Source organism: Myotis daubentonii, chromosome 6 (genome assembly GCF_963259705.1).
Source record: "Myotis daubentonii chromosome 6, mMyoDau2.1, whole genome shotgun sequence".
In the NCBI taxonomy this organism is placed as follows: Eukaryota; Metazoa; Chordata; class Mammalia; order Chiroptera; family Vespertilionidae; genus Myotis; species Myotis daubentonii.
Genome location: NC_081845.1, coordinates 91,848,801 through 91,873,783, shown reverse-complemented (window position 1 = coordinate 91,873,783; position 24,983 = coordinate 91,848,801). Strand labels below are relative to the sequence as shown.

At 51.1% G+C, this 24,983-nt stretch overlaps 1 protein-coding gene across 2 annotated transcripts in view; it reads left to right on the top strand.

The window, feature by feature from the left end:
• C6H6orf89 (chromosome 6 C6orf89 homolog) overlaps positions 1 to 10,623 on the top strand; it is a 39,086-nt gene extending 28,463 nt beyond the window's left edge. For both annotated transcript variants that reach the window (XM_059701840.1, XM_059701839.1), the window contains exons 4-8: positions 2,404 to 2,558; positions 2,681 to 2,820; positions 4,016 to 4,145; positions 6,833 to 6,956; positions 9,488 to 10,623. In XM_059701840.1, coding sequence (XP_059557823.1) covers positions 2,404 to 2,558; positions 2,681 to 2,820; positions 4,016 to 4,145; positions 6,833 to 6,956; positions 9,488 to 9,582 — 644 coding nt within the window. In that variant the 3' untranslated portion in view covers positions 9,583 to 10,623. The remainder of the gene's footprint in view (positions 1 to 2,403; positions 2,559 to 2,680; positions 2,821 to 4,015; positions 4,146 to 6,832; positions 6,957 to 9,487) is intronic.
• The last annotated feature ends 14,360 nt before the right edge of the window (positions 10,624 to 24,983 follow it).

The following is a 24,983-nucleotide window of genomic DNA, read 5'->3' as shown; positions in this document are numbered from 1 at the left end:
GAGCCACTGTCCTCCTATCCCCCCAGCCGCCCGCATCCTCTGCTCTTCCCACCACACTCCCTGCCTCACTGTCAGTGTGCTCAACTCCTCAATAATCATATGATAAAAAGTAAACCCACAGCGCGTGAAAATGACTAGCGTAGGGCCTGGCACTTTGCACATTAGTTCCCTTTCCCCTCCCTTCTCCCTCACAAGTGCTCTGGAAACTGAAATGCTATATAATTAAGACATGTTGTCATGATTATGTGTGCCTCATGTATGTCCATTACCCAGAGTTCTTGTATGGTGGCAAGAACCCATCATATTGCCCTAGCTGGTTTGGCTCAGCAGATAGAGCGTCAGCCTGTGGACTGAAGGTTCCCGGGTTCGATTCCGGTCAAGGGCATATGCCCAGGTTGCAGGCGCAATCCCCAGTAGGGGGCATGCAGGAGACAGCCAATCAGTGATTCTCATCGTTGATGTTTCTAGCTCTCTCTCCCTTTCTGAAATCAACAAAAAAATATAAAAATAATAATAAAGTAAAATTGTTTAAAATAAAAGAATCCATCATATTTGGCCTCTGATAAGGAATATTTGAAAGTATTCCCAAAGTAAAAAAAACCAAAACACCTGTAACTTTGCAGCCTCCGGTGCCACCAAAGGGTTTCAGCTGCCCCGCAGCTCCCAGCGCGCAGTGCGGGACAGAGGCGCCTCGGGTAGGGGCAGCAGTCCTCTGGTTGTGATCTCCCACAGGTGAGAGGGGCGGGAAGGGGAGGTGGCAGCTGCCTCAAGGAAACACAGGTTCTATCTGCCGGAGGTGGGGGTGCCTGGGAGACTCGCTGAGAACACAGGCAGGCTTCCCTGACAGGGCGTCCTCCGCGCTGATACTGCCGCTGTAAGGAAACAAGGACAAAGCGCTGCTGCGGCGACAACATGCTGTGTGGCCAGGAGTCAGTCCCCCAGTGTGTCTGTCGGTGTGAAGAACTGACGGCACAGTTTAGCCACCTTGGCTTGTCTGCTGTCTTTGTTCTAGGCTCTCTCCTGAGTTGGTTTCCATTGGGTTTTAATCAGAAACCATCTGGTGAAACATTTTGGATTCAAATTAGAGTTTATCACAAACAAATATCTCAGAGAACACGTGTAAAACCCAGAATGGAACAAAAGCAAACAAGAAATAGTGCAGTGAGGTTGTAAACAGAGGCGTGCCGGAGGGCAGGAACAGGGGGAAACGGAGAAGCACTGTGTGGCAGCAGAGCCAACCCCTCAGGCAGGGGCCACCCATCAGGGCCCGGGAGAGCACTCTTCCTTTGACCCACCTGCTGTCCTGGGGGAGAAACCGTGGATAGTACCCCCTAACCCCTTCTGCGCTGGGCCAGTCAATTCACTCTACTCCAGAGATGGGCCCAGGAATGTCCTGTCTCCCCTCCACCCCTCCTCTCTGCACCCTCCTCTCACTCCTCCTTCCTGGAGCTAGCCTGGCCTCCATTTGGGCTTGCGAACCAAGGGTCTAGGCCAGTGATGGCAAACCTATGACACGCGTGTCAGAGGTGACACGCGAACTCATTTTTTTGGTTGATTTTTCTTTGTTAAATGGCATTTAAATATATAAAATAAATATCAAAAATATAAGTCTTTGTTTTACTATGGTTGCAAATATCAAAAAATTTCTATATGTGACACGGCACCAGAGTTAAGTTAGGGTTTTTCAAAATGCTGACACGCCAAGCTCAAAAGGTTCGCCATCACTGGCCTAGGCACACACCCAGAGAGCTGGAGAAGACACGCAGCGGGACTCAGCACTGATGGTGGGACCCCTCTCTGCCCGCCCCTCCCCCGTGTGCTGTAGACGGTTCACACGTGTGGGCCCCAGGTTAGAAAATGGTGGAGGAGCCCTGGCCGGTGGTCTCAGTGGGTAGAGCATTGGCCTGCAGACTGAAAGGTCCCGGGTTTGATTCCCTGTCAGGGCACATGCCTGGGTTGCAGGCTCGACCCCAGTGTGGGGCATGCAGTAGGCAGCCCATTGATTCTCTCTTCTTTGATCTTTCTCTCTCTCCCTTTCTCTCTGAAATAAATAAAAACATATTTTTTAAAAAAGGGTGGAGGAACTACATCTCTACCCCATGCCACTGAATGTCTTCCTGTTCGGCTTCATTTGCTGGTTTGGCTTAGGAGATATGTGTACAGGTTAAAAAAATATTTCCCATACAGTGTAGAAGAGCCTGCAGGGAAAAGTACCCCTCCTTCCCACGCTGTCTCCACAACCCCCCACCCCCACCCCCAGCCCGGCGCTCTGCTCCTTTTCAGAGGTTGCCATTGTCAGCTTAAAAAATTCTTAGTATATCTTCCCTTCCTACTTCATTGCTGGCCTGTTGGATTTACCTGCTGTGTTCTTCCTGTATCTGCCTCCATCTCATCCTCACTCAGATTTTGACCCCTGGTGGACAAACGACCGTGAGCAGAATGAGTCAGACCCCATCCCTGCCAACTGCACTGGTTGTGCCCAGAAATTACCCCTCAAGGTAATGCTCCTGGAAGATGCCCCAAAGGAATTTGAGAGACTCCATCCTCTGGTGATCAAGGTGAGCTAGAGGCTGATTCTCCCACTGACTACCCTTTTAATGGCTGAAACCGCCAAGCTCTATGACATTCCTGGGAAGTAATTCTGTTGTTCTGCTTTGCTTTTGGTTTTGGCCTTGCCAAGACGGAACGGCCCCTGTTGTCGAAGGACATTCAGCATTTTCTGTGCCAGTACCCTGAGGTGACAGAAGGCTTCGAGGAAGGGGTTTTCTCCAAGTGGTGGCGCTGCTTTCCTCACCGGTGGCTCCCATTTCCTTACCCGTGGTGAGTGTCCAAAGGGCGCTTGGCCTGTGTGTATGTGGCAAGGGGCAGACCGAGTGTCAACACTGTGCAGATACCTTGCAGTACCGTGCAAGTCAGAGAACACGCAGGAGCTCACAGTGGACAAACCAGTGAAGAGAGAGAAAGGGATGAGTGAAGAGATGTGTATGGAGGAGTGACAGCATGGGTGGACACCAGGGTTGCCTAATAGATTCATAGTTTACCTCTAGGTATGTGTTTAGCATTGTGTTTCTGCAGCGTGGGTCCTGGGCGTTGAGGGCTGAAGAGAGAGCATGAAGAATGGAAGGGAGGCTGCATTCCCCGTCACGCTCTGTGCCAGGCAGTGTGTCTTGGTGCATAGTGTCTGTTACTCAGCGGTGATGCTCAGAATAGCTCTGGGAAGTAGGAATTGTCATTGTCACCTTTCAGATCAGAAAAGTGGCGATCAGAGAGGTTAATTACCTTGCTTAAGGTCACCCAGTCGGGACTGAAGCTCAGATCTGCCTCCCTGTTCCTCCCTGTGTCCTACAGAAGCTCGGTCCATTTCTTGGGTGCTGTCTAGAAAGAAACGGAAAGCCAGTTTCCATCTAGAAGAGCGGTTGCCAACCGATGGTCCGAGGACCACGGTGGTCCCTGAGGTCCGGAAGGTTGGCAACCGCTGATCTAGAACCCCTCCACAGGGAAGGAGAACTGCTCTCAGGCTTTTTGTTGGATAATTTCTCGGTGCTTCTGCTTTTCTTTAAATTCGCTGTTTCTTTCGTGATCAATGACTCAGTTTAACAACCTAGTCAGGCTTCCCAGTGCATGGCGCTTCGCCTCCGGAGAAGGCTCGCGGTGTCTGCTGCTTCCTCCTCCCTTGGTCTCTTCTCCCACTTGGCTTGTTAGTACTTCAGTCTCTTTTCCAAGATAGAATGAATGGATTGTTTCTTTCCTTCCTCTATATGTTGTTTTAGCTGGATTTTATAAACACCCACCCACATGGACAAATCGTGGCTGTGGAGTTTATGTGTGTGCATGTACATGTTACAGTTAATTGATTTGGCATGACTGTACTTCATGGACCTAATACTTAAAATATTGTCCTGATATTTTTCCTCTTTACCCACCACCCATAGTTTTCCCACCCTGCTCAGCTCTATGTTAGTCGGAGGCTGGCTTGCCCAGTTTAATAACTTTTTTCTCTTCCAAACTTTTATAGGAGAAGACCTCTGAACAGATCACACATTTTACGTGAGCTCTTTCCTGTTTTCACCCACCTCCCATTTCCAAAAGATGCCTCCTTGAAAAAGTGCTTCTTTCTTCAACCAGAACCTATTGTGGGGAGTAAGGTAGGAAATTTTGAGAGCACTTAGATCCAGAACTTTCCTCCTTTGGGACCTGGGCCGATGACATAATCAAGGCCTTCCCTGCACATCAACTTAGGGGGCGAATTGCAGGGACACCCTCCCTGTAGCCAGGAGACCGGGCAGCCTGCTCCTTTAGGAAGACATGCTATGGAGAGTCTGCCTCCTGCAAGTCTACCTCCCGCAAGCCACGCTTCTGCATTCAAGTACGTAGAACCCTAAGTTAGTCTGACTTCTCTACCTCAAAGTAGAAAGCAGCAACTATAAGAGAACAGTATGTAATTCCATAGTCCATGTCACTCACTTTGTAGATAAGGAAATTGAGCCCCAGCAAGAGTAAATGATCTGCGCAAGGACACAGCAAGTTAATAGGAGGGAACGCCCCCCCCCCCCCCCTCCCCACTCCCAGGTTGGCTTTCCCCAGAAATACAGGAGGAACCTCAGCTGGAGAACTGGAGAAGCAGAAAGCTTGGGAGCATGGAGGTTTGGGGACTAAATGGTGGATGGGCATGTGCCCGAGGTAGGCAGCCCAGCGTAGAGGCCATGCCTCTCACCTCAGCCCAGGGCCACCCCAGCCCCTCACTTCCCCCTCCACTGGCCTCGGCAGTACTGTGCTGTGTCTATGGTGGCTTACTTGTCTCTGAGTTGATCTTTTGTTGAGTCTCATTCCTGAGGAAGGTTTTTGAGCCTGGATTGGTTTGAAAGAATTAAAATCATGAATTTTTACTCTGTAAAAAAATTAAATTTCCCAAACCATGACCCCACCAACACTGGGTTATGTCTTCAACCTCCTGATACTATTGGCTCCCAGTTTGCTGAATCGTGTTAAAGGAATTTCAAAGCCTAGAAAAACAATCACTGTGTCTAGAAGTGAGCTCTTCTGTCTGCCAGCAGCAGGGCGGAGGTGCTGGGCTCTTCCTTGATTTTAAAGACGTTTGTCCTGTCGCTGGCTGGACTCGGGGCCCTCGTATGATTTCATCTTCACAATTAGAATATCATCCTGGGGCGAGGGCCTTTATCTTTATCTTGCTTGTCCCACTTGAATCTAAAGTTAATGTCATCAGCCTGCTTAACAGCAACCCAAGGAGCCCAGCCAAAGTGGTAAATACAGAGTTACTCAGCCGCCTATCAGAGGCATCTTGTTATGGTTCTCAGGGATGTTTTGGGAAGGGGAGTGGCCCAAACAGGCAAAAATCCTGAGTCTGGTTTCTTGGAGCATCTGTTCCCCACCCTGGCCCAGGCTCGAGACGGCCTTGCGACTCCACCCTGTTGTCCATGTCCCTGGGCCCTGGGCCTGGAAACCCCATGTCTGCAGGAGCCTTGGGATGCAGAAGTGGAGACTTGATTGTTAAGAGGCACTGGGGGAAGAGGTGAGGAGCTGCAGGTCCCTGCACCCCTTCCACATAGTTGCCCACAGCGGTCCTGCTCCACCCTGGTGTCTGCTGCTTCCCACCCTGGGTGTGGAGGATCATGGTCCCGCCCCCTCAGGCGTATATGAAGAGAAATTCTAGTATATCCACCTGGTGTTGGTCTTCAGGGGTTTTTCAAGACTGCAGGTGTCAGCGCTTCTGCTGGGACCAGTCAGCTGCAGGCAGCTCAAGCCACCAGACCTCCCTAGTCCTCCTCCTTTCACCGCAGCAACATTTGGAATGGCTCTCGTGTGGCCATGGGATCAGTCATGGCCAGGGCCTGTGGGAGCAACAGGGAGACCAGGGTTGGGGACAAGAGAAGATGGGCCAAAATCTAAGACTCTGGAGGCCCTGAGTGGTGAAGAGGAAAGTCAGACTTTGGATCCCTGCTTTCTGTGGGCATCTGGAGGCTTTCCCAGACGGGCAGGACTGGGAGGGGAGGCTAGGGGTTCTCTCTCACTTAGGTGAGTGAGATCAGCCTCTCCCTTTGTCCTACTTCCTGGCCCAGGGTTTGCAACTGTGCCTGGCACACAGCAGGGTGCATGCCATGCCTGTGGGTGGCAGTAGTGCTCCCTCAGAAGTGTAGCCATTGCCGCTGCAGGTGCATAACCTGGTGGCCTCCTTGGTTTTCAAAATCGGAGGCCAATCTTACTGTCATTAGCTTTCAATCAGTAGCATGGCATATCTGCTCACCTGGGTCTTGCCAGAAAGTGTAAACTTGAACTTGCCACTCTTTGATTCTCATAAAAACCCTGGCAGTAAGAAGGAATATTCATGGAGCGTTGCCCAAAGGATATGTAGATATCTATCAGTTTAAAAGTCTGGATCAAACTAGTCCCTCAGAAGACTTCATTCTTAGACCAACATGTATTGGCCTTTGCTAGACTTTCGTAAAATTGCAGTTAGATGTTTTGCCTTTGACCTACTTTGAAGCTGTGACTAGAAATAGTTGTAAATTATGAAGCTTGTGCCATTTCTGCGATAGGGCGATTGTTGAGGCCCCACTTAATTACGGTGTCTCTGTGGAAGCTATCAGGAGCGATGTTTACCCTGGTCTCAATACTGAGCGATGCCATGCTTTGGAGAAACTAGTTTGTTTTCGTCTTTTGGACGTAATTGTGAATTGTGTTACTGGGTCTGTTTCCCTTTTAGCCTAGGCTGCTGGGGAACTCAGAGTGTGTGGATGTTTGTGTGTCAGTCTCCCACACCCCCGGGTTTACTTTGTTTTCTTTTCCTTCCTTTCCTGCCCTGTGTTTCCTCCAGATGCATAGGATGCATGACCTGTTCACCCTGGGCAGCGGAGAGGCCATGCTGCAGCTCATCCCGCCCTTCCAGTGCCGTAGACACTGCCACTCCATGGCCATGCCGCTGGAGCCCGGCGATATCGGTAGGTGGGGCCCAGGAGGGCAAGGTCGGCCCCAGGATCTTTTTAGTCTTTAACTCAAAAAATAGTGTAAGAGTTAAATATGGCCTTCACAAAGATCAATGAAGTAGAGTGAAGAAGAGCATTTTTTACTGACAGGGTCAATATTTATGCTTAAACCGAACAATAATGAGAAAATGTGGCAGAAGGAAAGGTCTTGTATATTCGTGTAGAATGTACGTGTCCATGTTAGGAAGGGTTCTGCCGATATGGAGAGCAGGCCTTTATTTTCCAGCTGAGGAGAGAGACCCAGAGAGGAGAGGTGACGTGCCAGGGCCCCTCTGTCAGTTAAGCAACGAAAGCCTCGAGTCTCAGTGTCTCGTTTAGCAGTCAGGTCAGGGGAGGTTCAATTCCAGATTCGAGGAAACCCCTTTCGGTGCCATTTTGCTAATATAACAATGCAATGCAAGCAGCATGTAAGGGCAGCAGCCACACAGGCAGTCTCACCTCCCGGGTGGGTCCCACAGGCAGGTCACAGCCTCACAGCCATGACTCACCCTTGGCTCCATGATTTCCCAACTGTGACTTGTTCTGTGCATTATATTCTAGAAGTTGGTTTCAGGGAAACAGGTTTAAATCAACTGCTGTCAGTAGCAATCAGTGTGACTGTAAAGTTTTCTTGGCAGAAGCAAATAAATGAGCAAGCATCCCATTGCTCTCCTGTCTTTCCTGCCTCGCAAAACCTAGGGGAGGCCTGGAGTCCCTGGCAGAGCCCAGACTGGACTCTCAGTTGATTTCTTTAATTTACCTTTCCAGAAAACCTGGGCCCAGAAACCTCACCTCTTTTGGAGGAAGGGTGCACACTGTGAAGTGTGCCAAGTTTTAATCCAAGTTACATAACTTTGATTTCAGTTTAGAAATGGAAAAATAAAAATGCACAAATTAACCATTGACTAATGATGGAGCACAGCTGGTCTGGCCCCTGGGAATTTCTGCCAAAAGGAAGATTCTTGTGTGGAAAGTGTTCTGGACCTGTTTTCCTGTGGTGGAGTGACGGCTGCACAAGCCTGCACGGCATGGCCCTGGGAGTGTGTAGTTGTGCATTCAAAGTCTGTCTTACACTCTACAAATCCTGACAGTACAGACAACTGCAGAAACACCTTAGTTATCCAAATCCCAGGCCTCTGGCTCCCACAAGCATCTAGAATGCCAGCTATAGAGTGAGGGGAGAAGAAAGAATGGGTGCCTGACAGAGATCAGAGAAGCTTTGAGCAGCAGGTCCAGTGGGCATAGTCCAGACTAGCTGAAATCCAGAGCCAATGCCTGCCGAGCTGTGACTGGCGGCCACAGACCAGGAGGAAAGGAGCCCTGAGGTTGGCAGTGCCCACGAAAGGCCAGCCACGTAACGGATGTGGAGAAGGGACAGAAGACAGACGAGAACAAGAGAAGAGGACGTGCCTGGGAGAAGGCAGGGAGGACAACGGGCACCTGAGCAGTGGCAGCTACAGACACCTGGCTGCAGCCGCCTCAGTTACAAGTGAGGACCCAAGAGCAGGCCCCACCATGGAGGGTTGAGGACAGGTGGCATCTTGAGCAGCTCAGGGACCCTTAGGAATGGCAGCGTGACAAGCAGCTTCTGTGCTTTTTGACATGATAAGCATTGTCCTGTGGAGGTTGAGGGGAGGGGACAAGGGTACAGAAACCTGAGAGAGGGGCGTTTCCAAGGCTGACGTAGGGGTCAGGCGCGGTGAGCCTGCACCCGCCGGACTGTCCCGTCACTGCTCACAGTGAGCTTTCCTGACTCCCCAGGCGGAGGCTCGGGTCTGCTCGGGGCCCTCCATGTACAGAGGAGTGGGGCACATCAGACACTACGAAATGTCCATCCAGAGAGTGCTGGCGTGGTCGGGGTTTGAGTCACCTTTCCGCCCACTCCCATGATTCTGGTCAGTGTTTCCTAAGGACCGGCAGGAGCAGGCACCCCGCGGGAAGGCCCTGGGCAAATGGGTCCTTTGGTCAGTAGACTTCGGGAAACGCCGGTCTTGTCCATACATAGTGCACATTATGTATAAAAGGCTCCGAAAAGCCCTGGAGGAATCTAGTGTTTCTCAAACTTCCTTGGCCACAGAACCATTTTCCTTGGACCTCTTACAGGACACAATTTAGGAGATGCTGGGTTGGGCCAATCTGGATGTTGGGTAATGAGACCCTGTGTAGAGATACCTCAGGAAAATCGAGCAGGGGACCCCTCCCCCTCAGCCCATCCTGTCTTCTTGCTGAAAACGATGAGGTCATTTCTCGGAATTGATGCCCAGCACCAGCTCATCAGAGCACCTGCCGATGTGAACCTGTGGGACTGGCGTTTAGTCCCCAGGTGAGGGCAGCAATGGAGCTGGTTCCGAGTGGCTCCTGGTGGGTGTCAGGTTACAGGAAGACTGATAATAACTGGGCATATTTAGGCCAGGAAGGCCTGAAAGACCTTCAGAGCGAGGTTCGCCTGCTTTGCAGGTGTGCCCAGGCCCTGACGTTCACAGGCTTCTGTTGCTGTCACCCTGCAGGCTACGCTGGTGCCGTCCACTGGAAGGTCTACATTGTAGCCCGGGGGGTCCAGCCGTTGGTCCTCTGCGATGCGACCACCCTCTCAGAACCGTAGGAAACAGGACTGTGCCGAGGGACGGTTCTGAGGTGAAGACCGGATCGAAAGGAGGAAATAATTTTTTTAAAAAAACAATGAAACCACTTTCCAGGGGCTGGTTACTTGGTTCCCTGCCCTGTGCATGCGTGTGTGAGCCAGCTGTAAGCCAGCTGAGGGCCAGCGCCTGGCGCTCCCACTGCTGGGCCCGCACTCTCCAGTACCTACCTGTCTGGGAGAGACTGGGCTCCGCCAGGTCTTTTGGCCCCGCAGCCTCAAGGCCACGCTCCCAGCGAGGAACTGATGGTGCCTCCCTCACGTGCACAGCGACCCCCTCTGCTGGCCCGACTTCAGAGCCATCCTTTTGCAGCTGGGCCTGCGTGCCCGTCTTCCTGGCCACACCACCCTGTACTGTGTTAGGAAAGCCATGGCTGATGAAAGAAGTCATTGCTGTTTCCCGAACAGAATGAATCAAGAACCACTGAGAAAAGATCAAACAACCTCACACTGCACTCAAGAAGTGAACTTTCCCAGGGTCCGCGGCTCTCGGCGTCTCGGCGATGCCAGACTGAAGTTGATTATAATTGAAATGGTTACTCCTGAAGTCATACTTTTCTCCATTTTATCTTTTGGCTCTCCCCTCCTTCTCCTGGCTGGTTTCTTGGCACTTAGGCTGCTGGTCCCCCTCCCTTGCCTGCTGAGGCAGCACCATCGCTGTGGGCTGTGTTGCTCTTACCAGTGTCTTCAGGGGGGGATGAGCTAGATGCTGGCCGGGTGGAGGGTGCCTCCCGGGCCTGATCTTTAGGGTCTGACTCCAGGGAAGATGTTTTACAGATGTGCTAAGCTGATGTAATGTGGTTGGGGAAGGAATTCCAGACCCAGAGTGTTTGCCAGCTGGGTGTGCAACCCTGTGATCCTGTGTTACAATGATCTGTCTCTGTCCTGGAAACAAGGTGAGGTTTTTACTTTTTGTAACAATATAAAGCTGTATCCTTTTGACTGGATAGTTCACTCTGCTCGTTGTTTCCCTGAAGTGCTATATTAATCAAGTCATGTAAATTAGGATGGCTCTTCTCTTGTTTCCTTTGGTACCTCTGGGTACCTGGTCATTGCCAACACCACTGCGAAGAAAAACAAAGCACACTGTGGCCCCGGTCCTGAACGGCGGAGAGTGAGCGGGCACAGGAGTGTCTGTGTCAGTTACGGGCCAGGCGGACAGCGGTGAGGGGAGCGGGCGGCCCCTCTCGGGCCCTCTGCATCCTCTGCCGCCCGCACCTGCCCCAGGGCCTCTGTGTGTCTCAGAACCACCTGTCCGTGGGCTTGTCAAGGACAAGCGGGGTTCCCGGAGCTCAGGGTGGAGACACAGCCTCCTCTGGAGGCTTCACGAAACCGGGATGAGTTGTACCTGAGGGAGTTCTCTGAAGGAGTCAGCGCCTTGTGTTGATTAATGCAGGAAAAACAAAACTGTCTGTCCATGTGAAAGTCACGCTTGCTAAGCAGTGGTTTGAAGAGGTTTGCAATCGGGGGCACGTAGAGCCAGCTTTGTCCAGCCTTTCGAGCCTTTGCACGTCCTTATCTGCCCGCTTCGGGGGGGAGGATTGGACGGATGTAAACAAGCTCTTGAGAAGCCGCTCAGTTTCCCTAAATGATGCCCTTCGGGCTAAGGAAAGGGAGGCTTCCTTAAGCGCAAAGCAGCTGTTTTAATGGTTGAGATTTCTGTTTCATGTGTATGAATTACCCTGTGTTCCTTCCCATTTTACTCCTGCTCTTCACACCTTAAATGTTCAGAAAATTCCCACTTCAGCTCAAAACTCTGAAAGCTAAGAAACCCTTGCCCGTGATGGTGCTCCGCGGCACCCCTGGGAAGTCCTCTCAGCCTGAGCTGGCTGTAGTTCAACCGAGTGTGTGGCTCTGCTAAGTGGGGCCATGTGCATGTGCTACTCATTTTATTAAAATCGGTCCCGTTCAGAATTGAATGTAAATTTCAGAGGAGAAATTCTCGAGACGGTTTCTGCTCTTAATTGCTGACTATATACAAACTAGAGGCCCAGTGCACGAAATTCATACACGAATAGGGTCCCTGGGCCTGGCTGGCAATCAGGGCTGATCAGATTCCCCACCTCCCTGCCCCTTCCTTCCCTTGCCACCCATGCATGCACCACCGCAGGGTTCCCCTCCTCCTTCCCTCGCTCCCTCAGCGCCCCGCCCCCGCCGCCGCCACTGGTTGCCCACCATGTTCCGTACTGCCCTCTGGTGGTCAGCACGTCATAGCGAGTGATTGAACTCCTGGTCAAACTCCCAAGGAGACACTTCGCATATTAGCCTTTTATATATATAGCCTAGAGGCCCGATGCACAAAATTCGTGCAAGGGCCTTGGCCCCAGCCCCCACCCGCTGCCACTGTGGCTGGGGGCCTCTGCCATGGCCCCTGCCCGCTGCAGTTTTGTCTGGAAGGAAGGACATCTGGAAGGATGTCCAGTCTAATTAGCATATTATGCTTTTATTATATAGACTAGAGGCCTGGTGCATGAAATTCGTGCACTCGGGGGCAGTCCCTCAGCCCAGCCTGTGCCCTCTTGCAGTCTGGGAGCCCTCGGGGGATGTCTGACTGATGGCTTAGGCCCACTCCCCACGGGGATGTCAGTTGGACATCCTTAGTGCTGTCACGGAGGCAGGAGAGGCTCTTGCCACCACCGCTGTGCTTGCCAGCCGTGAGCCCAGCTTCTGGCTGAGTGGCACTCCCCCCGTGGGAGCGCACTGACCACCAGGGAACAGCTCCTGTGTTAGCGTCTTCCCCCGGTGGTCAGTGCACACCATAGCGACCGGTCGTTCTACCTTTCGGTCTATTTGCATATTAGCCTTTTATTATATAGGATAATTTGCCTTCTTCTCAAGGTAGCTCTGCTAAGCCAGACCTACCACTGACCAGTCCTACAGGAATGGCTGGGAGGGGGGGATGCCAGCCTGCCCTTCCTGGTTCTCTGAGGCTTGTGTGAGGTGCTGTGGGCCTTCCCTGCTCACCTCGCTCTCAGCTCCTCCAAGGAAGCAGCCAAAGGCCCTCCAGGTGACCTGGTGTGGGAAAGGGTCATCTAATGAGGAAGCAGGGTCAGTGGAACCACCTGGCCAGCTCCCACCTCCACCAACTGAGAACAGAACCACAGGGCTCCAGGAGGGGGACTTGCTCGTAAGTTTGTTGGGTGCTTACCAAGAGGTGACGTGACCTCCACACATGGGTTAGGCTCCCTTTTGATGGGTCCCGGAGCACAGACCTGGGAGGGAGGCTGTGCAGACACCAGATGCCTGAGGGCAAGTACTAAACAGACTGCACCTCTCCTTCCCCTATCCCTTTTCCTCTGAGGGGAGGGGAGAGTCATGGAATAACGGTTTATGAAAACTATCTACCATCTAAACCAGTGGTTCTCAACCTTCCTAATGCCGCGACCCTTTAATACAGTTCCTCATGTTGTGGTGACCCCCAATTTCATTGTTACAAGTTGAACATAATTAAAGCATAGTGATTAATCACAGAAACAACATGTAATTATATATGTGTTTTCCGATGGTCTTAGGCGACCCCTGTGAAAGGGTCGTTCGACCCCCAAAGGGGTTGTGACCCACAGGTTGAGAACTGCTGGTCTAAACGGTCTATTAAATTAAATAGGCGGATTTGGGCTCATTTTTAAGAGACAGAGCCAGTGACATTTGTGTAGTCCACGGTCTCTTTTAATGGTAACTCAGTCCTGTAAAGTAAGGATTAGATCCTCATTTTATAAGTAAAGAAGCCGGGGCTTAGAGCAGTTACGTACTCGCGAGTGGGCAGTGGGCTCTGCAACATCTTCTGCCGCCTCAGCGCGGTGCCGGGAGGAAGCGTGCTCGACCCCCGTGAGCCCCCACTGGGGAGGAGGGCTCGGGACGGGGTCCGCCAGCGGGGGGCGGGACTCTTCGGCGTTTGTTTTTAAAACTGTTTGGACTGAAATGGAGGAGAGAATCTAACCAGATGACTTCTATAAAAAAGGCTTTCACTTTTCCCTCCCCGTTTGAAAACTCAGAGTGTCCAGCCATTTCCCCGTCACTCCTCATTTCCAGATGTGTGACCAGAAGAGGGACTCTGCCCAGTTCCAGTTGCGGGTCCCCTTGGAGCTTACATCACTTGTTTTTCAGTTCTGTTTTCTATTCCTTTCTCCTCAAATCCAGCATAGGCCCAGTGTAGGAGCAGTTGTTTTAACAAAACCCCAGTCCTTAGCTGCAGGTGCTGGCTTGCTGTTTTCCTGTCGCCTGGATGAGTTTGCTCACTCACCAGGGGCTTCCGCAGTGAGCACTGGAGACCCAGAGCAGAGGCTCGCTCTCCTCTGCTCCTTGCCAGCAGGAGGGCCAAGCGTCGGGAGAGGAAGCAGCGAGCCTGGTTGCATGGACAGAGGCCATCTTGTCTACCTCTGTGAACCCGGCAGTGAACAGAGGGGTCTTTTGGGCATTTGAGTTCTGACCATGGAGGAGGAATTCTCCTGAGTTCACAAGGCCCTTTCTCGTTCACTCAGTGGCGCCCTGTCACCCACTAATCCGTGAGGGAGGGCGGGCGGAGATGGGCTCTGACGGGGTGAGTGAGGTGAGATCCCTGCACATCGGGTGTACGGAGCTGGTGTGCGTCAGGGTCGGGAGGCTGGGAAGGCCACCTGCTAGGGAGGGTGCCTGAAGCACCTGGAGAATGGGAGGCTCTGGGAATGCGCTGTGTCGCCATCGGCATGCGAGTTCCTGGCCGCCTCACCCCCTGCACCCTCTAGCCCATATCAGCAGCATCTTCCACAAAAGCATCTCAGAGAGGACAGACAGGTGCTCCCCCCTCGCCCCCGCCCCATGTCCAAAACCCCCTACCCCCTGGGGCACAGCGTGACTTCAAGTGCTGGCCTTGGCGGGAAGCCTCCAGCCGCTGTCCTCTGCCAGGCCCCAGCCTCTGGGTTCCCGGCCCGCATAATTTAAGCATTAGAGCTCAATGCGTCTGTTATCATCCTCTCTCTGGAGACGTGGAGAGTCCAGACCTTTAGGAGGGTGGGGAGAAGAAATGCTGCACAAGTCCAGGCCGAGGCCTGGCCTGCTGCACACGGTGGGGCTGGCGGGGACTGCTCCCCGCGCCGGTGCTGCGGGCGTCCAGCCAGGAGGAGCCCACTGCGTGCCCGGTGCGGTGTCCCAGCCTTCAAACTCCAGCAGCCTCTTCAGAAACAATCCGTCCATTTGGCGATGAGAATTGAGGACAGGATCTGACACATGGCCTTCCCAGAGGGAACCCCCAGTCTCACCCCAGGCAGCTTTCCCTCCAAACTTCTTTCTGTGGTTCCGCCCTCAGAAAACGCTCCCTCCTGTGGGAAGGTCAGTAACAGGCGGGCAGGGAGACTGGGAGGCAGAGGTAAGCCCGAGCCCCGCTCAGCCTCCTCCTGCCGTCATCACGCCATCACACCATCACGGTACCATGTCACACGTCATCACAGACAGAAGCCAGCAACGCCAGGGTGTGGGCCTGGGTGGGCTGGGAGCAGCGGAACAGGTTCCTGCCCCAACCACTTGTGCTCTGAGTGGTCTAAGCTGTTACTGTGCACTCAGTACAGAACATTGACTGTAACTTAATGTACTGTGAGCTTGGAAGACTTCCTCCATGGGAAGAATGTACGTAACAAAGGTGTTTTACTTCTTGCAATTAAAAGTGTGTATGTGGGTTGGTAACTTTCCTGTACTTGTCATTCTTTAACTCTCCCATTTTCTCTTTTCCCATAACTCAGGAGACTTCCAGTCATAGCCTACTCCTGAGGCAGGCCTCGGGGCTCCTCTGTGGGCCCCCGGCCCACCTGGCCTGGGTCCCCTGATGTTCTCACCCAGCTTGTACTCATTGGTATTCACAGGCCCCTTTCTATCCCTATTCCGGCCTTTGTCCACCAGGCCTTGCAATCTGCTGTTGCCAGGAATGCTCAGGCCTGCAATACCTTCCCGGGTCCCTGCACTTTGCCCAGAGCTCACAGGCGCCCTGGTGCCTTTTTCCTTCTCACCTGCTGGCTGCACGCAGCCCAGGCCCCTCACGGGTCGCCTCCCTGGACATGCTGGGCCCTTGCGGGAGGACAGCCAGGGCCCTGGATGGTTCACCCCAGCTCCCAGCAGATTGGGCCACTCTCAACACACTCAGGGGAGATTTGATTAAGTCATCTTTGCGTGTGCATGCTTTTTAGTAATTTTCTACATAGTTTTACATAAATGCATGAATATAATCATTTCTTACGTAGTGTTTAGTGTCCTGCTTTATGTTCCTCCCTTACTTGCTGGACCTTCCTCACCCCAGTCTCCCTCCCCTAGTCAGGTAAATGTCATGTCTACACTGCCATGCTCTGCCATGCTCCTCCAGGCCCTCGTAATCATACATCATAAGGCATTTGTCATGGCTTTACCAAAATGGGATCATATCATAGGCACTTGATGTTTCTTGCTTTTTTTTTTTTTTTACCAACTGTTGCTTTCATGGATCATGCCTCTGGTGTTGTATCCAAAATGGCATCTCCATACCCAAGGTCATCTAGGTTTTCTCCTATGTTCTATTCCAGGAGTTTTATGGTTTTGCATCTTACATTTAGGTTTATGATCCATTTTCAGTTACTTTTTATGAAGGGTGTATGGTCTGTGTCTACATTCATTTTTTTGGCATGTGGATGTCTAGTGGCTTCATCGCCATTTGCTGAAAGAACTATGTGTGCTCTGTGGTATTGTCTTCGCTTCTTTGTCAAAGACATTTATGTGGGCCTCCGTTCTGGTCTATTGATCTTCAAGTCTTTTTTTTTTTTTAATCCTCACCCGAGGATATTTTTCAATTGATTTTTAGGGAGAGTGGAAGAGAGAGGGAAAGACAGACAGAAACATTGATGTGAGAGAGCACATCAATTGGCTGCCTCCTGCACGAGCCCCAGCCAGGGTCTGGCCAGGAAGGAACCTGCAACCAATGTATGTGCCCTTGACTGGAATCAAACCGTCCGCAGGCCAACACTCTACCCACTGAGCCAAACCGGCTAGGGCAGTGATAGTGGACCTATGACATGAGTGTCAGAGGTGACACGCGAACTCATTTTTGTGGTTGATTTTCCTTTGTTAAATGGCATTTAAATATATAAAATAAATATCAAACATATAAATCTTTGTTTTACTATGGTTGCAAATATCAAAAAATTTCTATACATGACACGGCACCAGAGTTCAGTTAGGGTTTTTCAAAATGCTGACACACCAAGCTCAAAAGGTTCGCCATCACTGGGCTAGGGCGATCTTTAAGTCTTGAATTCGGGCGGTGTCAGTCCTCCAACTTTGTTCTTCTCCTTCAATAATGTGCTGGTTATCTGAGGTCCTTTGCCTCTCTGTATAAACTTCAGAATGTTGGTCTCTATTCACAAAATAACTTGCTGGAGTTATCATTGGGATTGGCTGAATCTATAGATCGAGTTGGTTCCAGGTTGTTTTTAATTAGAAGTTATAATTCCTATCCCATGTAATATTTGGGGATTTTAATCCTTTTTGCTCAGTTTGATTTCCAGTTTACTAGTGCACGTTCCTCCATGTGGCATGTGTCCTTTACTCTTTCTTTTTTCTTTTTTAACTAGAGGCCCGGTGCACGAAATTTGTGCATGGGTAGGGTCCTAGGCCTGGCTGGCAATCAGGGCTTTCCAGCTGCTGGCCGGGGCCTCCCTTCCCAGGCTGCTGGCTGCTGGCCGGGGCCTTCCTTCGTTCTGCACTGTCCCCTGGTGGTCAGCGCACATCATAGTGAGTGATTGAACTCCTGGTCGAACTCCCGAGGGGACACTTCGCATGTTAGCCATATATATATATAATTTTACTGGTTTTTAGAGAGAAAGGAAAGGAGAGGGAGAGAAGGAGAGAAACACTGATGTGAGAGCACAACATTGATTGGCTGCCTCCTATATGGTCCCCTGCTTGGATTGAGCCTACCACCCAGGCATATGCCCTTGACAGGGAATTGAACCAGCAGCCTTTAGTGCATGGGCCGACACCCAACCAACTGAGCCACATGGGCCAGGGCTACTCTTTCTTAACAAATGAAACTGACAAGCCCCTAGATACCATGTTGAAGACAGATGTTTCACTAGTCTATCTTTTTCTCAGAATAATGACTTATTTTTTGTAAAAAATGATACATTCTTCTTGTAAGAACTGAAGATAGCCGAAACCGGTTTGGCTCAGTGGATAGAGCGTTGGCCTGCGGACTGAAAGGTCCCAGGTTCGATTCCGGTCAAGGGCATGTACCTGGGTTGCGAGCATATCCCCAGTAGGAGATGTGCAGGAGGCAGCTGATCGGTGTTTCTCTCTCATCGATGTTTCTAACTCTCTATCTTTCTCCCTTCCTCTCTGTAAAAAATCAATAAAATATATTTAAAAAAAAAAAAAAGAACTGAAGATAGTTTGGGTGATCTTATGAAAATCTCCACTCAGAGATAACTACTAACATTAGGTGAACAGCATTTTAGGCATCTCCAGGATCTTTCTAGCTAGAACAGACAGAAATGCTTTTATTAAAATGGGACTAGTCATGCTGTTTTAAAGAATAAAAGTACTAAATCGATTTTATGTGAATAAGAAACAGAAATAATATTAGTTCCTAAAAGTTATCTCTGAAGCTAAGATCGTGAGAAACATTGAAACTAGAATTCTTCTTAATAAGGTTTCCTTTTCATCTTTTAATCTATTGATTGATTTTTTTGAGGGGGGGAAGGGAGGGTGGGGGAGGGAGAGAGAAACATTGATGTTGTTCCACTCATTGATGCATGTATTGGTTGATTCTTGTATGTGCCCTGACTGGGGGTAGAACCCACAACCTTGGTGTATCGGGACAATGCTCTAACCAACTGAGCTCCCTGGCCAGAGCTAGGTTTCCTTTTTAGATGTCATGGTTCAAGGCTCTGAAGATGAGGAAATTGTCTGCTCTTTCTCCCGCCTTATCTCTTCCTCTGTTTCCCAACTTGTATTAATTATACCTACTAGTATATTGATTTTTGTCACTATCTGTGCATTTTCTTCTCTGAAACCATAACTCTCATGGTTATTTAGCCTTCATTTTATGTTTAAACTGATGTGTGACCCGCCACCCCTACTGTCACCATCGCTTCTTCACTCCTGAGTCGTTTTTGAATTGCATCATTAAGTTTCCCAGGACGGGCCATGAATGCTGCCTGCTCCGTGTGCGAGGATGCTCTGTGCGTGCAGCTTGGCTGAAGAGAACATGCTGCTTGCATCACACTTGGTTTGGCTCAGGACTTGAGAGACATTTCTCCATTGTCATTTGGCAACAGTGACTGTTGGTGGGGACAAGACAGGCCAGCCTGACATCCCTTTAAAATGAAGGTGATTTGTGCTCTCTTTTGTTCTTTTTTCTTTAAAAAAAAAAATAATCTGTATGCCTGAAGAGTTTTCTTTCTTGTTCTTTATCAGTTTTTCCTGGAACAAGATGTGGCTTTTTTTTTTTTTTTAAATCCTCACCCAAGAGTATGTTTGTTTGTTTTAAATATATTTTTATTGGTTTCAGAGAGGAAGGGAGGGGGGGGGGAGAGAGAGAGAGAGAGAGAGAGAGAGAGAGAGAAACGTCAGTTGCCTCCTGCATGCCCCCTACTGGAGATCGAGCCCACAACCCAGGTATGTGTCCTTGATCGGAATCGAACCCGGGACCCTTCAGTCTGCAGGCTGACGCTCTATCCACTGAGCCAAACCAGCTAGGGCTGTTTGTTTTTTTTAAAGAGAGGAAGGGAGAGAGAAAGAGGGAGAAACATCCATCGGTTGCCTCCCGTACACGCCCTGACCAAGAATAGAACCCACAATCTAGGTATGTTTCCTGACCGGGATTCAAACCCACAACCTTTTGGTGTAAAGTTATGCCCTTTTGAGTTGCAATTCCATTCTTTTTCTATTTATTTTTTTTAATCCTCACTCAAGGATGGGTATATATATATATTTAGAGGCCCAGTGCACAAAAATTTGTGCACTTGGCGGGGGGGGGGGTGTCCCTCAGCCTGGACTGTGCCCTCTCGCAGTCTGGGACCACTTGGGGGATGTCCATCTGCTGGCTTAGGCCCGCTCCCCCAGGGGAGCGGGCCTAAGCTGACAGTCAGACATCCCTCTGGCAGCCAGGAGCCCTTGGGGGATGTTCATTTGCTAGCGGGGACCAGGCCTAGCTGCAGTTGGACATCCTTAGCCCTGCTGAGGAGGCGGGAGAAGCTCCCGCAATCACTACTGTGCTGGCAGCTGGCAGCCTGGCTTGTGGCTGAGCAGAGCTCCCCCTGTGGGAGCGCACTGACCACCAGGGGGCAGCTCCTGCATTGTTTGTCTGCCCCCTGGTGGTCAGTGTGTGTTATAGTGACCAGTCATTCCCAATCGTTCTGCTGTTAGGGTCAATTTGCATATTACCCTTTCATTATATGCCTGGTGCATGGGTGGGGGCTGGCTGGTTTGCCCTGAAGGGTGTCCCGGATCAGGGCGGGGGTCCCGCTTGGGTGCCTGGCCAGCCTGGGTGAGTGGCTGAGGGCCGTTTTCAGGTTGGCCACACCCCCTTCAGGGTGGGGGTCCCCACTGGGGTGCCTGGCCAGCCTGGGTGAGGGGCTGAGGGCTGTTTGTAGGCTGGTCAAGCCCCCAGCAGGGACCCTCACCCCTTGAGGGTGTGGCCAGCCTGGGCGAGGGGCTGATGGCTATTTGCAGGCTGGCCACAGTCCCTTCAGGGTGGGGGGTCCCTGCTGAGGTGCCTGGCCAGCCTGAGTGAGGGGCTGATGGCTATTTGCAGGGTGGCCACAGCCCCCAGCCACCTAAGCTCCCAGTGGAGGCTGGCTGGAAGCAGGTATCTGGGATTTATTTATCTTCTATAATTGAAAATTTGTGGCCTTTAGCGGAGGCCACAGCCGGCCAGGGCAGGTGGGAAGCTTGGCTTCCTCCATCGCCGGAGCAACCAAGCCTCCTGCTTGCTCCAGCTCTCTGGCTGCTGGCCACCATCTTGGTTGGGTTAATTTGCATATAGTCGCTCTGATTGACTGGTGGGTGTGGCTTAGGGTATAGAGAAGGTACGGTCAATTTGCATGTTTCTCTTTTATTAGCACACACACACACACACACACACACACACACATACACACACATACTAGAGGTCCAGTGCCCAAATCTGGGTCCTTCGGCCTGGCATGTGGGGATTGGGCCAAAACTGGCTCTCCAACATCCCCCGAGGGGTCCTGGATTGCAAGAGGACAGTTCTCAGGTGACGCACCTGGAACCAGAGAGGAGGGAGCTCGATTCTGGGGTGCGTCACCTGAGAACTGTAGCTGCCAAGTCACTGCAGCTTGGCAGCTGCTGCATTGAGTATCTGCCCCCTGGTGGTCATTGTGCATCATAGCTACCGGTTGGGCAGTTGTACAGTCACTTAGGCATATATATATGTATATGTGTATATATATATATATTCCTTCTTATATATATTAGAGAGAGTGGAAGGAAGGGACAGGGGAAGAGAGAGAAAGAAACATTTATGTGAGCAAAACATCGAATGGTCACCTCCTGCATGGCCCCAACTGGGGCCGTAAATGGATCCTGCAACCCAGCTGTGTGCCCTTGACTGGGAAGTGAACTTGCAACCAGTACGCGGGCTGGTACTCTAACCAGTGAGCAGCACAAGGCTCAAGGTACGCTCTTTTGAATTCCAGTTCCATTCTTCATTCTGTGGATGAAAGGGGCCACATGCTAACCTGACAAGCTAAGGGAGGCCTGCATGGCGGTCTTGCAAACTCAGAGACCTAAAGTAACCACAAAGGATGGTCTGAAATTAAACTTTAACTAAAAGCAGTTATGGTGGGTGGTCACCTCCTAGGCCAGTATCTTCCCTGACAAGGTTAACCTTTACCTTAACTGAGCCTATCTGTCTTTTTGCATCTATGATAACATACCCTTGAAATGTCAGGGTAACTTGTAACTTCCCTTTTTCTGGACCCCTTGGGGCACAGCCTCATGTGCTGGGCGCCAGGACAGATACCATGAATTCCTTCATTATCATGTTAATTGATCCTGCACTCACCTAAGTATGTGTCCATCATTTTACTTTTTATCCAATCCCAGAGGTTTCCCTGCTTTGCTTTCTCCCGCCTCTCTAGTCTATCACCAATGGATTTCATGTTAGCTATCTATGTCCCTCCTTTGATTGCAATGTATAAAAATAGAGGAAAACCCTCCATTCTCTCAATCCGTTAATGATACTGCTTCCTGGCAATTGTCAACAGTTTGGCTCAAGTAAACACAAAAATTCTTTATAGGTTTAAATGTTTTTTGCGTTAACAATTCTCACAAAGATTCTTGTATTGCTTTATGAATACTTTCTTTTTTCTCTTTTTGTTGAGTTCTGTTTCAGATTCTTTGTTTTACTGTTTTGATCTTCTATGACTTTTGTCTTCTTTTTAATACTTGCCTTTTACTTTATTTACCATGATTATCTGAAAGGTTTCCTCTGTTAATTTGTTTTTCAGCCATATTTATTGCTTCTTGTTGCTTCTGATGTGTTAGCTGTATAAGGACCCCTCAGTTTTTTTCCTTTTTATCTCATTCTGTCATTTCATCTTTGCTTACTTTTTTGAATTCATGTCGTTAAATTTTTCTGTAGTTCAAAATGCTACAGGAAATTTTTTCTGTTCCTTGGATTAGATTTTCCTTTATACTTGGGTTTTCATTAATCACACGCATGCTCCTTTCTTTATTGTTTTTCTCATGTTTGTATAGCTATCACCACTTCTTTTAAATGTCTCGGGCTTAATGTGACAGCTCCAGTCAGACCTTTTGTTTGCTTCTGTATAATCCGGGTATATTCTGAATTCTAACAGTATCTGTACCCACCACTAAGATTTAACAGATGTTAACATTTTTCCATATTAATGAAGTATTGATTTATGAAACCCATTTAGTACAGGCATGCCTCAGAGATATTGCGGGTCCGGTTCCAGACCTCCGAAATTAAGTGAGTGTTGACTGGGCAGGCATGGCTCAGTGGTTAAACGTTGTTGACCTATGAACCAAGAGGTCACAGTTCGATTCCCGGTCAGGGCACATGCCCAGGTTGCCGGCTCGATCCCAATGTGGGGCGTGCAGGAGGCAGCCGGTCAGTGATTCTCTCTCATCATTGATGACTCTATCTCTCCCTTCCTCTCTGAAATCAATAAAAACATTTTAAAAATAAATGAAGCGAGTATCGCATGCAATAAAGCGAATCGTAGTGTTCTGTTGGTGGAGGGTCTTGCTTCCATTGGTGGAGCTCAGCAGGTGAGGCTGCGTCCTTGCACTGAGGCCATTGCTCTCTCACACCTGAGGCCTCCCTCAGCCGAGACTCCTGCCCTCCCCGACCTGAGTGGACTTTGTCCTCCTCACTCTGCCCTACTGAGGAGCTCCTATTTCCTTAACTGCCTGCCATAGTCCCTCCTTCCTTGTTTAAAAAACCCTTATTTTCCACCCCCACCTGGAGAAAGGACTGAAAGCTCAGTTAATGATTCCTAGTAAGTGTAAGAAATACAGCGTTCACCTGAAAACCGGCTGGATGAGCCGCCCCTCCCTCAGCCCTCAGGCAGGTGCCCGCATAGGGCCCCGCCCCCAGGAGACGGGGCCTCGGAGGAGTCCCAGTTCTGGTTACAGGAGGTGACTGCTCTCATCCCTAACTCAGCGGGGCTCCCTGGCTCAGGGGCCCTGCACAGAGCAGGCACTCACTGCTGCTCTCCCACCCCTCTGTCCGCAGCTGCTTCCTCCCTCACTGAGGTCTGCCCTCCACTGCGGACAGGCTCCGCCAGTCACGAGCCCTCCTCCAAGTCGCTGAAAGCAGACCTAAAAGGTTCTCTGACCACCCCCTCCTTTGCTTTCTAATCCTCACCCATGGATATTTTCTCCATTGCTTTTTTTGAGAGAGTGAAAGGGAGGGAGGGAGAGAAACATCAATGTGAGAGAGACACATTGATCGGTTGCCTCCAGCATGAGCCCTAACTGGGCCCAGGATTGAACTTGCAACCCAGGCCCAAGCCCTTGACTGGGAATCAAATTCACGGCCCTTCAGTGTGTGGGCAAATGCTCCAGCCACTGAACACACCAGCCCCCCCCCCCCCCCCCTGCTTATGATAGACTAGAGGCCCGTTGCAGGAAGATTCCTGCAAGAATAGGGCTTCCTGAGACCGGAGCGAAGCAGAGAGGGAGCGAAGCCTTCCAAGGCGGGCTTTGCTCCCGTCTCTGCTGCCTCGCTCCCTCCCGTCTCTGTTGCCTCGCTCCCTCCTGTCTCCACCGCTTCGCTCCCTTCTGCAGCGCTTGGCTTCCTTCTACGCTGTCTTCAGTCTTCGCTCCGTGCCTGTGTATGCAAATTAACCGCCATCTCTGCTGGGTTAATTTGCATATTGCTCTGATTGGCTGGTGGGCATAACGGAGGGACAGTCTATCTGCATGTTTCTCTTTAATTAGTGTAGATAAGGTAGTTAGTTGGTGGTGGAATCAGAAGAGGAAGAGCCCAGCCAGTGCTCTGACCACCATCCTCCTCAGTTGGTGGCATCCTGTCTATTTCTGCTCCCGCCCTCCCTAGTTCTCGGCTCCCCTGGCCCAGTCCACCCTGAACCCTCTGTGACTCACCTGGCAGGTGTCACCACACAGCCCTGCACCAGGCTCCACCTTCGTCCCATCTGCTGCCACCCAGCTTTCTTCATTCTGCCTGGCCTGGGTTTGAGGGTCAAGGGCAAAACTCATTCTTTTCGGGGGAAGCCAGCTCCTTCCATGTTCTGCTGGAGGGCCCTGCTGCTCTCCTGCCCTCTGGGCCCCTCGGCAGCTCACAGGGGCAGAGGTGGCCACCCTCTGGCCGCTCACCAGATCCCTTCCTGGTGCGGGCACCTCACAGATGTGCAGCCGACTGCACACTCGAGCCTCGGGGAGAAAGAACTAAGTCCAGGAAAAGCTCTTGGTCCCGGGCCCCCGCCCCCTCCCCCCGCCCGGCCCCCAGTGCCAGCAGCTCTGCCCCCTGCCAGTCTCCAGGCATCTGAGCCCGAGCCAGGCAGGGCACACGGGCTGTACGTGTTAGGCTTCTGTCCAGATGCCCAGCCTCAGGCCCGCCGGGCTACAGGAAGGAGCGCGGCCCGGCCCCTCGTTGAGGAGACACGGGAACCGGGTGCGGTGCTTCAAGAACCGAACGTTGAGAAAGAAACCGCATCCACACACAATGAATGAATGGAGCAGGTGTGCAGTCACCCGAAGAAGTGGCTCCCAGATTTGACTGAAACCAGCATGGCGATACGACACAGGCAAACGGTGAACACGGCCCGTGGGAAGGTGGCAGAGCGGCCACCGTGGGAGCCCAGGAAAGGGAGCCTGGGAGCAGGGCTGGCGGTGCCCACCTGTGGAGACAGTGCCCT